The sequence below is a fragment of the Cetorhinus maximus genome, chromosome 20 (assembly GCF_964194155.1).
Source record: "Cetorhinus maximus chromosome 20, sCetMax3.hap1.1, whole genome shotgun sequence".
NCBI classification, from domain to species: domain Eukaryota; kingdom Metazoa; phylum Chordata; class Chondrichthyes; order Lamniformes; family Cetorhinidae; genus Cetorhinus; species Cetorhinus maximus.
In genome coordinates this window covers 8,496,739-8,510,215 of record NC_135898.1, presented here as the reverse complement: position 1 = coordinate 8,510,215, position 13,477 = coordinate 8,496,739, and the positions used below count along the sequence as shown (strand labels likewise).

The following is a 13,477-nucleotide window of genomic DNA, read 5'->3' as shown; positions in this document are numbered from 1 at the left end:
TGAACACCTCTTTGTTCTTTTGTCCGTGATATCTTTTGGTTATCTCCACCTATTACTGACTGCTTGTCCTAACAACCACCCCCCCACCCCCCCCCCCCAACCCACCATCCCTTAAACCAGCTTATATTTCACCCCTTTCCTATTTTTACTTAGTTCTGTTGAAGGGCCATGAGGACTCGAAACGTCAACTGTGCTCTTCTCCGCCGATGCTGACAGACCTGCTGGGTTTTTCCAGGTATTTCTGTTTCTGTTTTTGTTTTGGATTTCCAGCATCCGCAGTTTTTTGCTTTTATCTCTACGGGTAAAACAATGATTGGGGACAGACAGGCTTGTGCAGAAACAATGAAAGGGAAAAGATGGTCTTTTAGATCTTCACAGAAACCCAACTTTCTGTTCTTATAAAGGTACCACCTCATACATCAGTAACCTGAAATGTGGCATAGTGGTATTGTCACTGGACTCTTGTCCCAGAGACTCCAGGGTAATCGGATCCTGGGGAGCCGGGTTTGAATCCTACACCGGCAGATGGTGAAATTTGAATTCAATAAAAATCTGGAATTAGAAGTCTAATGATGATCATGAAACCACTGTTGGTAGTTGCAAAAACCCATCTGGTTCACTAATGCCCTTTAGAGAAGGAAATCTACTGGTCTGACCTATAGATGACTCCAGACCCACAGCAATGTGGTTGAGTCTTAACTGCCCTCTAAACAAGGGCAATTAGGGATGGACAATAAATGCTGGCTTAGCCAGCAATGGCCACATCCCATCAGTGAATTTTTGAAAAATAGAAGTTAATGTTCAATGCCTTAATTACATTTCAACACCTTCTCCTCTTTTCATCCTCCCTCTATTGAGATTAAGGGGCCAATTGCTTGACCATGTAAATTTTAATTGAAAACCTTGGCAGGCAGGGGCTGGGGCAATCTGCAGGCCCCAACCAACCTCGAATTGGGGAATTATCCCAAAGACTGAACGCAATCCCGCCTCCTCCTCGAAATCACTCTGACCCAACCACCAAGTGCAGGATTCTCCACTTCCCTCAGTTTCAAACAACACCTCTCCAAACCAAGCCCAAACTTAGAACCACAATGGTACCCATTCCTGAATGATCATGTCTTCCCTCCCACTCCTTTCAACCTGGGGTTTGAGCTGCTCAATGGACCTTGGGGGCCCCTTCACCCGGCTTGCACAGTTTAAAAGATCTAAGATGCATCCACAAAGTGAGAAGAGAGAATGCGGCACTTACTTCATCATCCGAGGGTGGTGGAGGGGGCTCTTTAATAATCTGAAACAAGACACAAGAAGTGAGAGAGGGAACAAGATTGACAAACGCGCTGCGAAATTTGACAAGTAGTTGCACAGTACAAGAGATTGTGTAAAAACTGGTGTGACATAATGCCTGGTAACTTCAGTCCCTGCTGTGTCGGGCAGCAGTGAATCAACAAGAACAGTCGCAATGTATTACACTTCCTTTCAAAGGGCCTGTCCGAATTTATCAGGCATTGTTGGTGTTGACTGAATGTGTGTTGAAATACATAGCGATCTGCCCTTTGAACAATATATCATTGCGACTCTAAGTTAAGCAGCCTGGCTGTTGCCAGCCATCTTGCAAGTGTGCAGCCAATCTCCTGCTTCCTGGGCAATGACCGGTGCTGAGAAAGATTGGCACATGGAGATATCTCACTCCACCACATGGACTGCAGCGGCTCAAGAAGGCAGCTCGCCACCACCTTCTCCCAGGGCAATCAGGGATGGGCAATAAATGCTGGCCCAGCCAGGGGAGCCCACATCCCATTAAAGGAACAGGAAAAAAAAAAGCTCCAGCTGATTCAGAGGCGTGAATCATTTGACAATTATTTTTTGATGCATTTTCTTGTGTGTCATTAAACATGAAAATCACCTCCTGATCTGCAGGTGAGTCAGGAATATTCCATAATCCATTCAACTCACGAGCCAATTCCCACCTAAGCTGTGGGATAAAACAGGCAGTGACCCATAGCCCACTTCTTTCACATTTAGCATAACTGAGAGGTCCAGGTCCAGCCCGTCAACAGCAAGTTCAATAAATTGCAAATGACCTGGTAGCGTTTTCTGAAGCTGTTGCTGGTCGTTACACCTGTGCAATGCAACTTCCTAGTTTCACCCCCAAAACCACACACACACACACACACACACACAGCAGCAGGCCTCCAAGATTCTGAGGGGAGCAGCTCTAAACAGAAGTCCGTATAAAGGACTAAGTACAAGGATTCAATCTGAAGGCTGCCCCTGCACAAATTTCCTCTTACCAAATAGAGGCGAAGAAGGAGGCTATTCGCCCCATCTGGTCTGTGCCTGCTCCTTGCTTGTCAATGTATCAATTACATTGTCAAGGTCCAACAATAATCGTCTTGTTGACTGGCAATTACATTGTTACAATGATGGGCATTGGCTCACCCATAAATGGGTACAGCTGTAACATTCCAGGGTGGGGGAAAGGATCTGGGTATTTGTTACTCTGTTGAGCTGGCTGAACAGTCAACCTGCTTGAGGTAAAAGACCACCTTTAGATGCGTTCTTCCCTTATATACGACGACTGGAGTTAACACTGCTACCCAATTATTCCTGTTTCCCCCTTCTTCTTTCCCCATAGCCCGGAAAATTGGTCCTTTGATGTTTGCCCTCTGCTGTTTTTTTATCTCCCCACAGCTCCATTGGTGCCACCATTGGGTCATCCAATAGGAATGACCATGCATCACAATTTAAACAAGTTTACGAGAGCGGTACCAGGGAGGATAGAGTTTAGTTACATGGAGATACTGGAGAAGCTGGGTTTGTTCTCATTATGGCAGAGAAAGTCAAGAAGAGATTTGATCGAGCTGTGCAAAATTATCAAGGGCTGTGTTAGAGTAAAGAAGGAGAAACTGCTTCCAGTGGTCGAGGGGTCAAAAACATGAGGAGTGATTGGGAGTCAGAGACAACATGTAAATTATGATCTTCAGTGCAATGCCTGAAAGGGCACTAGAAGCAGATTCAACAGTAACTTTCAAATGGGGAATTAGATATATATTTGAAGGATAATATTTGCAGCCATGGGGACAGAATGGTGGGTGGGACTAATTGTATGGTTCTTTCAAAGAGCCAGCACAGATACAATGGGCCAAATAGCCTCCTTGTGTGCTACATATGTTTTTCCAACTGTTAGTGTAGTGTTTGAGCCTATATTGACTCTATGTGACACAGCTCATTATGATGTATTCTTTCTGGAGGACCCTTGGGGTCTGATTCTTGGGCCAGGGTGGGAGGAGGGGGGAGCTGGTGGTGGGTGTGGTGGTTCATGGGATAAAATTGGCTAGGCCATTTGATGCCCATCCCTAATTGCTCTTGAGTAGGTGGTGGTGAGCCACCTTCTTGAACTGCTGCAGTCCAGGTGGTGTAGGTACACCCGCAGTGCTGTCCAGAGAGAGATCCAGGATTTTGACCCAGCCACAGTGAAGGAATGGAGATACAGTTTTAAGTCAGGATGGTGTGTGTGGCTTAGAGGGGAACTTCCAAGTGGTTAGGTTCCCATGCATCTGCTGCCCTTTTCCTTCTCGTTGGCAGAGGTCACGGGTTTGGAAGGTGCTGTTGAAGGAGTCTAGGTGAGTTTCTGCAGTCACTGCTGCCACTGTGCGTTGGTGGTGGAGGGAGTGCCAATTATGTGGGCTGCTTTGTCCTGGAGGGAGTTGAGCTATTTTGAGTGTTGTTGGGGCTGCAGTTCACTCCCCAACTACTCTTTGTTTTCACCACTGAATTATTAATTAGCCCTTGGCTTCTGGTCCTTGCACTGTTGGGAATGAAACGTCTTATAAAGCAACCAATTTGCTTCCCACACATGGAGCTGACCGCAAAGATGGCTCGAGCCCTCACCCGTGGAATCTAGTTCACCAGTTAAGATGTTTGGGTTCAGCCAAACATTTTTTTGGTCCTATTTAAAATACTGAAGTGACTTTGAATCTAGCTGTGCAGTACCCAGGACATACCTTTCGTTGTAACATTTCCAAGAAAAATAAAAAACACTTTGATCTGTTGCCCAGAGAAAGATTTGGTTGTAACTTGGTTTGTCCAGGCTTTCCAAAGCCCCTCTCTTTCTTTCTAAATTAACAAATCTCATGATGATTCTATGCATTTTTTTCTATATGGCACACTCGTTTTGTCAGTCTAGACAATTAAGTTGCATCTTGTCAGCCACCGGGCTAAGTGTGGCTCACATAATTAGATCGCAATACTCTGGTTTGATCCCAGGACTTACCACAGTGCAGCACAGAGGCCAGAACCACCAGAGGAGAGCCAGTGCCAGCAGCAGGAACAGGATTAGGAGTGCGATAGCCAGAATTGTTCCATCGGACTGCAACCAGAACAGAATAGGAGAGCTTGATTAATAAATCCTGACTAAAATACCGAGGACCTGTCCTTGTTAGTCAGCCTGCTCATGATGTAAATCAGATGCTGAAAGCTGTCTAAATCAAGGCTTGTCTGTTGTCACAAAGGTTTTCATCATTTGTTTGAGTCTGCTGCTTGACCCAAATGCCATTTTTCTCTTTATTTTTCACGCATTGTCATAGAATCAATTGGAGCACAGGAGGAGACCAGATGTTCCTGTGGCAGCTCTTGAGTAGAGCTATCCAGTTAATCCCAATTTCCCTGATCTGTAACTTCTCCACAAAAGGGAATTGGATAAATCACTGAAGGAGAAAAAAAAATTGCAGGGATGTGGGGAATGAGCCGCGAGAGTGGGGTAAACTGGATAACTCTTTGAAAGAGACTCGATGGGCCAAATGGCCTCCTTCTCTGCTGCACTATTCTATGATTCCATGAAGGTCTGATGTGAATGGAGGTTGTTGCTGTGGTTGTCTTCACCCAATGTCTATTCATACAGTTTATTTTTTGTAAGGGACCATAAAAAGGGAGGAGTTATGGGGACGGGGGCTAGTTCCACCCACCCCCCACTGAGGCTGCTCTGGGTGAGATGGGCCTGCTCCAGATCTCAAGATTTCCAAGTCAAGAAAATGAATTTTGGGAGAGATTGAAAGAGTTAAGTCTTGAATTGGAAAGCTGTGCAGTGAAATCCTTGTGGTTTCTGCGGGGGTCTGAAAAATGAATATGTTGGCTGACTTTGAGACAGGAAGTTTGCATATACATGTCGAGGTTTAAACATTTGGGGTAAAAGAACTCCATCAAATAAAAGGAATGGCATAATTACTGCAAGTTAAAAAAGTCAACAACTGAACTCTTTCTCTTGAATTGCATGATTCTGGCCTTCCAGGCCCACAGCAAACAGATCAGAAAAGAGCTGTGGCACTGGTCCAGAAATAGTGTTGCAAAGCTGTATCAGTGACCAAGTATTGTGGGATAATTTAAGGTCTATGGTAAAGTGAGGGAATGGAGGGCAAATGCTTTCAAATTACATCTTTGCTCCTTTGTGATGGCCGCCTGGTTTCATCTTTATTGTTGTGGCCTATGTTGCTGCTTCTCCTTCAGAAGGCCTGCCTTTGAAAGGGCCAGTGGCAGCCATGACCAAGAGGAACCTTTCAATGATAAGGGAGGCTCTTCTCCTCTCTGGGGAGTATCAGCAGCAGCTATTAAGCTACTCTCCAGCCGCATGCTTTCAAAACGGAAGTGGGGATAACTCACAGCATCAAAGAACTCAAACAGCGTTGGAAGCACCATGTTGTTAAAGTGAAAGACAAAAGGCTCATTCTCAAATATGTCTGGCAGACTGGTGAACCTGCACAATGGAAACTCGGAGAACATGCCTCACCCGCGCTGTGTGAACTAGGAAGTGGGGTGACCACACTCCACCTCCAAACATGCCCCCCCTGCACTCCCCAACACATTGTGATGTTCTGCCGGCAGAGGCTCCAAATGGGTGGTGAGCTACCACCCCACCCAATGCCACCACCACCACCACCCCCCCTCGACCAATACAAGTGGTAGGCTCATAAAAATAATCAAATGACGCTGGTTCTCGACTCTCACACCATTTCCACATGCCCTTGGGTGAGCAGGATCATTTAGGGCCTATGGGGATGGTGGTTCCTTCCTACCCTTTTGCGAGTGGTCCCAGCCCCAGATTAGGGTAAGGGTCCCATGCTCAGGGCTACGAACCATGGCCAACAGCAAAACCAGAAAGCTTTGAGTGGCGATGGCAGAAGAGTTAGAACCTTGAGGGACAAGGGCTGCTGACAGTCAGAGGACCCTGCGGGCGGAGGACTCGAGTTTCCTTTAAGCATGCTTCAGGAAGGCAACAGACAACCCTTCTCCACCCCACCGCCTCCACCCCCACCCTCCACCGCACCCCCATCACCCCCCTCCCCCTCCCCTTGCCAACTATCTTGTATTCTATTCATAGTGCTCACTGGAGTTGTAAATGGGAGGCTCGTGCAAAGAGGAAAGCGCAGGAACCCCGCGAGACGTGGAGGAGCTGGCCTTGAGGAGATAACCATGTCTCCCATGCTCCGAGCTCCTCAGCTGGCGGTGGGCGGAGTGCACCCTCTCAGGGGATATGAGCCATGAGCAGTGCTCTGTAACCCTGCCACCCACACCCACAGTGACGTCCACGGGGGGTGGGGGAGGGGTTGGGGGTGCAGCACCTCTGAAACGCAGACTGGACAAAATACTCAGTACTAACATTCCATTTCTCAATCAGACGTATTTACAGTATTTTCAGCCCTTTTTTCTCCTCCTAAATTTGATTTCCAGCAAATGCAGTTTTTTTGTTCATTGTTTGTTTTACTTTTTGTTTATTTTTGTTGGCCTGCCAGCAGCCCCCTTGAAAGGGTTACGTTCATTTTTTTCCTCTTGCTGAAAAATTCCTGTTGTTTCCTGGAGGCTGGTGGATTTAAAGGCAACTTGCCTCAAGTCTACAAGGCTTGCGAAGTACGCAACTGCCCGGCTCGAATGGCGCCACCATCTCAAATCTTTCTCGGGTGTATTCTGCTTATTGCGGCTGAACCCGAAAGTGGACAAGGGCGAGTGAGAGGGACGACTATCTTCACTGTGCACTGACCCCAGTTTTCCCTCCCAAGTAAAATTTGTTGACTGCCGTGTTCCAAGAGACTGAAGCTGATGCAGATGTTGAATGTGGACGTCTGACCTGAAAATCTGAGATGGTGAATCCGTGGTTTGGAGCAAAGACCACTTGTGGTGGGCCCCACTGTGCAGACTGAATCTTAACTGCAGAAAAGGCAATGAACAATGTTCAGCCTGGTTATTGTGAAGCAGGATTTAGCTCAATTTTGCATCTCATAAATAAGCAGAATGGGGTCCGGAGCCAGACCTTAGCCTTTAAAGGAGGTCCGAGTAATTTTATATGACTTCCCCTACTCCAAGTGAGGCATTTGTGCTAAACATACTTCATTGCACACACAAGTGACTCACCGGCGTACAGTCACAATGTTTTGTTTCGCAGCAGATATCATGTGACTTCTAGGTCCCCTCGTGCTGGGGGGTTCAAACAGGAGATTTAGAATGGAAACACATGTGATTTCAATCACAAAAGATCGTAAGGCAAGGAAAAAAAAAAGCTTGCACCTCAAGCTTCCAGCTGGGATGTAGAATGGATCTGCCATTCAGCAGCTCGAGCCAAGCAGACCAGCTGACTATAATTTAATGCAGGCATGCAATCTTTGCCTGTGCTGAAATAAAATTCATTCCTGTTGTGGCAACGTGAAAGAGCGTGGAAGGAGAAATGCAAACTGCAAATGCTGGAAATGCGCAGCAGGTCGGTCAGCACCTGAGGGTGAGGCAGGTACGCGGTTCAGATGTCCGCACTCAGTTCTGTTTGAAGGAACTGACACCCAAGCCATGAAGAGCTGCCTTTTCACTTGGGGAAGGGGAAGGGGAAGGGGAAGGGGACCAGCTATGTATCTCTCTAACATTTGCTGTTCCTCTGTTCTGTGGAACGAGAGGAGGGTAATTGGTTGATGAAGCCATTTCCTCCCACAGATACTCTGTTCTCTCATGAACACTGCCCTCACCCCCCCCACCCCCTCTTGGAAGAGCTGCCTTTTCACTTGGGGAAGGGGAAGGGGAAGGGGAAGGGGACCAGCTATGTATCTCTCTCTAACATTTGCTGTTCCTCTGTTCTGTGGAAAAAGAGGTAGGTGATTGGTTGATGAAGCCATTTCCTCCCAAAGATACTCTATTCTCTCATGAACATTGCCCTCACCCTCTGTTTAAGCTCTCATAGGAAGCTGCTGAAAGCTTTTGAGTAAAACTCTGAGGACCCTTTCCCTGTCGTGAAGAATGACTTTCTACAATAGTCATTTGGCAAGACCAAGCCCAATCAAGGTTTAATAGTTCCTATCTGTACTGAGCCTCAACGCTCAATCCTTTTCTTAAGTATTGCATAGAATCACATGGAAAATAAAACACAGAAACAGGCCATTAGGCCCAATTGGTCCATGCTGGTATTTTTGCCCCACACAAACCTTCTCCCACTCTAATTCATCTCACTCCATCAGTATATCCTCTACTCCTTTCTCCCTCATGTGTTTACCTTGCTTTCCCTTAATTTATCTATGCTATTTATCCCAACTATTCCTTCAGGTAGCGAGTTCCACTCTGCTTCATTAGATTTGAATATACAGTAAAACCTTCCACGATCAGTGGTTAATGAAAATTGGTGGATATTTGAAAGCATCACCTCCAGGCTGAAATTTTGACACATCCCCCTCTAATGTTCCCTGGAATTTGCCTATGTCTGCGCATCCTCTTTCTTGCCCTGGGTGGTCCCGGTAAGATTGCTGCATGGCAGTGAAAGCAAGCATCTTCAAGGGACTGCTGCTTCTGCATGGCCTGTCTGTTCCCCGTGACACACTCCCGGTGCACGGACACACACTGCGCAGCTTAGAAGGAATGCTGCCCTCCTACCAAGCTTCATCTCTGCACAAACTCCAACTCATCAGAACTTGGCTGCATGCACCCTATGGCACGCTCACTCCTGCTCCACAATCACCTTGTCCTCACTGATATCCATTGGCTCCTCAATAGATCAAATCCAAAATCCCAGTCCTCCTTTCAAGCCCCTGCCTTGTCTCCACATTTGTAAGTTCCTCCTGCCTTGTATGTGAGCCTGTGCCTTCTGCTCTTCCAAGGAGATATCTATCCTCTCGCCCTCTGCTCCACCTGGATGGCAGATCTTTCAGCTGGTTTGACTGTACACTCTGGGACTCACTTCCTTCAAACCCTTCTGCTCTGCTCTCACCCTCCCTCCCTCCCTACCTTCTACAAGTTTCCTCAAAAAAGTACTTCTTCAGATATGCTTCTGGTCACCTCCCTTAACTCATCTGAAACCAAGGCAGTCCCATTTCCTTCCTTTGATGAGCACTGTGGAACTTTGTCAACGTTGTAAGTGGTTAACAGTACAGCAGTAAGCCCAAGATGAGTAGGATATAAATGAAGTCAATTGGATTTAATCTTAACTGTGAGTTACATTGAGGAAAAGCTTCATGTAACAGGGCTGTGAGGCAGCCTCTCAGTCAACGCTTTGTACTGGTAGATAATGAGAGTGTGGATTACAGGAGGCTCCACTATATTTTCTCATCATCCCTAGGGACTCTGCTGTGGTAATGTAGAGCTATGCTTGAAGAATACTTAGCTTCGTGCAAGGAATTATCTGTTTTTCTCTTCTACAGACCCAACTATTTTTAGACCAAATTGCACAAAATCTCATTTGGCACTGAATACAACAGGTCTGGTTGCAGATAAACTGTTTAATCTGCTGTTTACCAAAACATACAGTTCTCCAAGATGACGAATAACTCATGGTGACTTTAATGCAAGTTTAGTTTAGAATGGTGGCAGGGGTCGGTATGAGGGGGGCGAGCGGGGAATGGATTCTGATTTTGAGGAGACACCATTTCTGAGAATTTGGCGGAGGTCTGTGAAGGGAGGTAGGGCGTCCTAATACACGGGATGATTGGAACGCACAGAGTCAATGGAGTTATTGTTCATTAGCTGACAGGGTGAATTATTGCATCAGGCAGACAGCTCCTGCATAAGAGGAAGAGACTCTGAAAAAGATTCTTCTCATTGACACATTATTTTGGGCACATTGCAAGTCCACATCTGGCTCGACAGCTTTGTAGCTGACCAGCAGCACTGCTTTTTGAGGGAGCTGGACTGTCTTGAAGGGCCCTATGGCACTCTTGGACTCAGTTGGTTTTGTTGCAGGGGCGGGGAGGGAGCTAACAGAGGTCTATAAATGAGAAGGTCAACCGAGAGTCATACCAAGGCAACAGGACTCAAGGGCACAAACAGTCTTAGAAGAGGAAGAGGTTCTATCCACAAAGACCAATCAACAGCTGGAATGGGTCCAGTCCCCAGAAAGAAAAAAACAGTTTGGACCAGTACTCTTATTTCCCAGTTTTCACTGGTGTTCCATTTTAAGGACTGGACCTATTATGAAACAGAGCTGGCTGCTGGACTGATGTGGAGGTGTTCAGGAAGAAAGCTGGGCTGGAATGTTGTCTTAGTCAAATATAACTCATCATCTTGTTTAAGTATCAGCCTGGCTTCCTGTTGTTTGGTGACGCTTTCACCTCTGTGGCAGAAGGTCGAGGGCTCAAGCCCCATTTGCGTGTGCAGCCTTCTCGGAGGTGCTGCTATTCACAGGAAATGTGAAGCTAAAACCCTGTCTGCTTTCTGAGTCATTCAAGTGGACGATACAGATTCAGCGGAATTATTTCAAGAGGAGGCAGGAGAGCTTTCAGTATTCTGCTTTGATATTCTTGCCTTGAGGAATTTACTGTTTGTGGGGCCATAAATTGGCTCTTGTTTTTGCTCCTCTCCCAACCGCCTGTTTAACATCTTTAATTAATGCACTGTATGTAAAGTGCTTCGGTGTTATAAAGTGCCCTATAAATACAAGATGCCTTGGTTCCTAATTACCTTCATTTTGATATCTCAAACAGACCTTAAATACCCCTGTCGTTTGTCAGATGACACTGAGGAAAGGATTATTATTTAGTAGGAGATAGCTGGGCCCATGGGTACTGGCCACCAGCTTTCCTTGAATTTACCTCCTGCACAGATTTGAACTGTTGATGTTAATTTTATAAATGAAGGTTAAATGTCCACAGGTGGGGAACACACATTGGATAAAAGCTTTTGCATATATAACGAAACACGTTTCCGCGGTTAGCTCTGTGCCCGGGTGTCCCTGGAGAGGGAGCATGCAGTGTCCACCGGCAGGCTTGAGGCCTTCCGCAACCCGGTGGGCATTTCAGGAGCTGGAGGGCATCATCAGTCCCAGGAACATCCTTTCTATTTGGCAAGTGTCCTTTGAAGTTTTTGTTTTAGTTGAACCCTTTGAAAGGGTTGTTAATGAGTTAATTTGGCCAATTGTTTTAGTTTGTTCAAAATATCATAAAAACAGCCTGACACAGCTGGTGGCTTGTAGAATTAGGGGCTGCACATTTGGAATGTCTCACTTTGTCAACAAATCTAAAACTGAGTAAAGATGGACTTCTGGTCCCCGCCTTCACCCACTGGCTGGAAGGCGTGTAACATTTCAGTGAGAAGAACAGGATAGTCCAGTTTGTGGTGCAATAGTGGACACCATCATCGCTGTAATTTGGGTAGGCTCACTCTGCCCTACCAAGCTACCAAAGAGGTTTCTGAACACTGGGCTGTTGCCAGGTAAATCCGACTTGCAAGAGAAGCCCTGAGCTGAATGTCAATCCAAGTGGAGGCTGCAAATCATGAATAAGGCACTGCCCTGACTCAGCCCTGTCTCCCATGATTCAGAAGGGTTCATGTCCCACTCCAGAGACTTCAGCACAAAAACCTAGGCTTGACAGTCCTTGGCAGTACTGAGGGAGGGCTGCACCACAAGAGGCTCAGTTGGACGCAAAAGATCCCATGACACTACTTTTAAAAAGAGGAGGGGAGTTCTTCCCAGTGTTCTGGCCACTATTTATCCTTCAATCAACATCTCAAAACACATTACCTGGTCATTATCACATTGCTGTTTTTGGGAGCTTGCTACCATGTTTCCTACATTGCCATAGTGACTACACAAATATTTAATTGGCTATAAAGCACTTTGCAACATGCTGAGGTAGTGAAAAGCACTACAGAAATGCAAGCAAATCCTTTTTGTTCTTTTCTTTGAAACTGGTTGAACCAGGCAGTTTTTGTTTCGTGACAATGTACATTGGGAGTTCGCTCATACTCGCACATCTGGTTTTAGAATGTCTCCTTCAACCTAAAGTGAAACAGAATGACCTGGATAGGGGGATGGTGATGATGTAAAACTTCTGTCTGGAGACAGACCCATATGATCAGGTTGTCATGGGGATAGAAACAACAGTTGAAACCTATTGAAAATCAAGTGACAGTTTTCACACCTTGACACAGAAAAGAGGACAGCTGCTATTTAGAGACAGAGGCAGAGAGAGAAAAAAGCAGCTATTGCTGTGAAGAGCAGGATGAACAGTTTTTTTGTGTTAGTGGGTGGAATTTTCCAGTTTTCGCCCCCTCCACGGCAGGTTCAATGGCAGGTGGGGGGTGGTGTTGTGCAGGTGTGGGTGGACATCGGGAGGGAAAGAGGGAAAAGGGGTTCAGAGGGAGGGCTCAGTGGAATCAATCGAGGAGACCGGGGGGGGGGCATACTGAGGGAACCAGTGATAGGACGGGATAGTGACGGTCAAAGAGGGCAGTGGCAAGGTGGGAGGGTGAGGGTGTGGTGATGTCGAGTGAAGGAGATGTACAAGTTGATGCAGATTCTGGATGAGCAGGGGACATGTCGAGAGGAATGGAGGGAGTGGGTTGCTCAGGAAGGTGGGGGCATTCAATATTTCAATATTGACATGAACGGGACGGAAGGTGATGAGCGGGGGTTGAAGGGTGACCGTGGGGAGGTCAAAGGTGATTCCTGGGGGGGTGTTAGTGGTTATTGAGGTGGGGGGGGTGGGGGGGGGTGGTGAATGGGTGATGGGAGGAGGGGAAAAGTTATGGACTCAACCTCGAAGGTGACATGGAGCATGGCTACAAGGTACTATGCAGAGCCTTGTAGTGATCTTGAGATGTTGCATGGGAGTTGGGTCATTGGGGGTGGGAGGAGATGCAGGTCAGCTCAACTGGGCAACTGAAGAGGAACCCCAGCATGTAGTACTTACAATGCTTAGGCATTGGGATAGGCGAGTGTGTGAAGGGCAAAGGCTTAGTGTGCACGGGAGGCTTCTTGCACATGGCTCACAAGGGCCCTGGCAAAGATCTCTGCCTCCCTGCACACATGCCTGATTCCAGGGGACGTTGGGTGTCCCTCGGGAGGTGGTGGTGGGGGGGGGTGCGCATGCACAGGCTTAAGGACTATTGCAAAGTGCAAGTGAACTATATTTACAGAAGTGTGATGAGCATAACAATCATAGTGCACCCCTGCAACCACTTCTGAGATCAGAATGACTTAATTTTTCTTTCCCTACTGCTGCTTCACGGTGCTCTCCTGACA

At 46.8% G+C, this 13,477-nt stretch overlaps 1 protein-coding gene across 1 annotated transcript in view; it reads right to left on the bottom strand.

Annotated features, from left to right (window-relative positions):
* The window catches only part of LOC144694833 (anthrax toxin receptor 1-like), a 183,172-nt gene that overhangs the window by 77,970 nt on the left and 91,725 nt on the right, over window positions 1–13,477 (bottom strand). The window contains exons 13-14 of the mRNA XM_078565453.1: window positions 4,274–4,369; window positions 1,250–1,288 (exon numbers count right to left, since the gene is read on the bottom strand). Coding sequence (XP_078421579.1) covers window positions 1,250–1,288; window positions 4,274–4,369 — 135 coding nt within the window. The remainder of the gene's footprint in view (window positions 1–1,249; window positions 1,289–4,273; window positions 4,370–13,477) is intronic.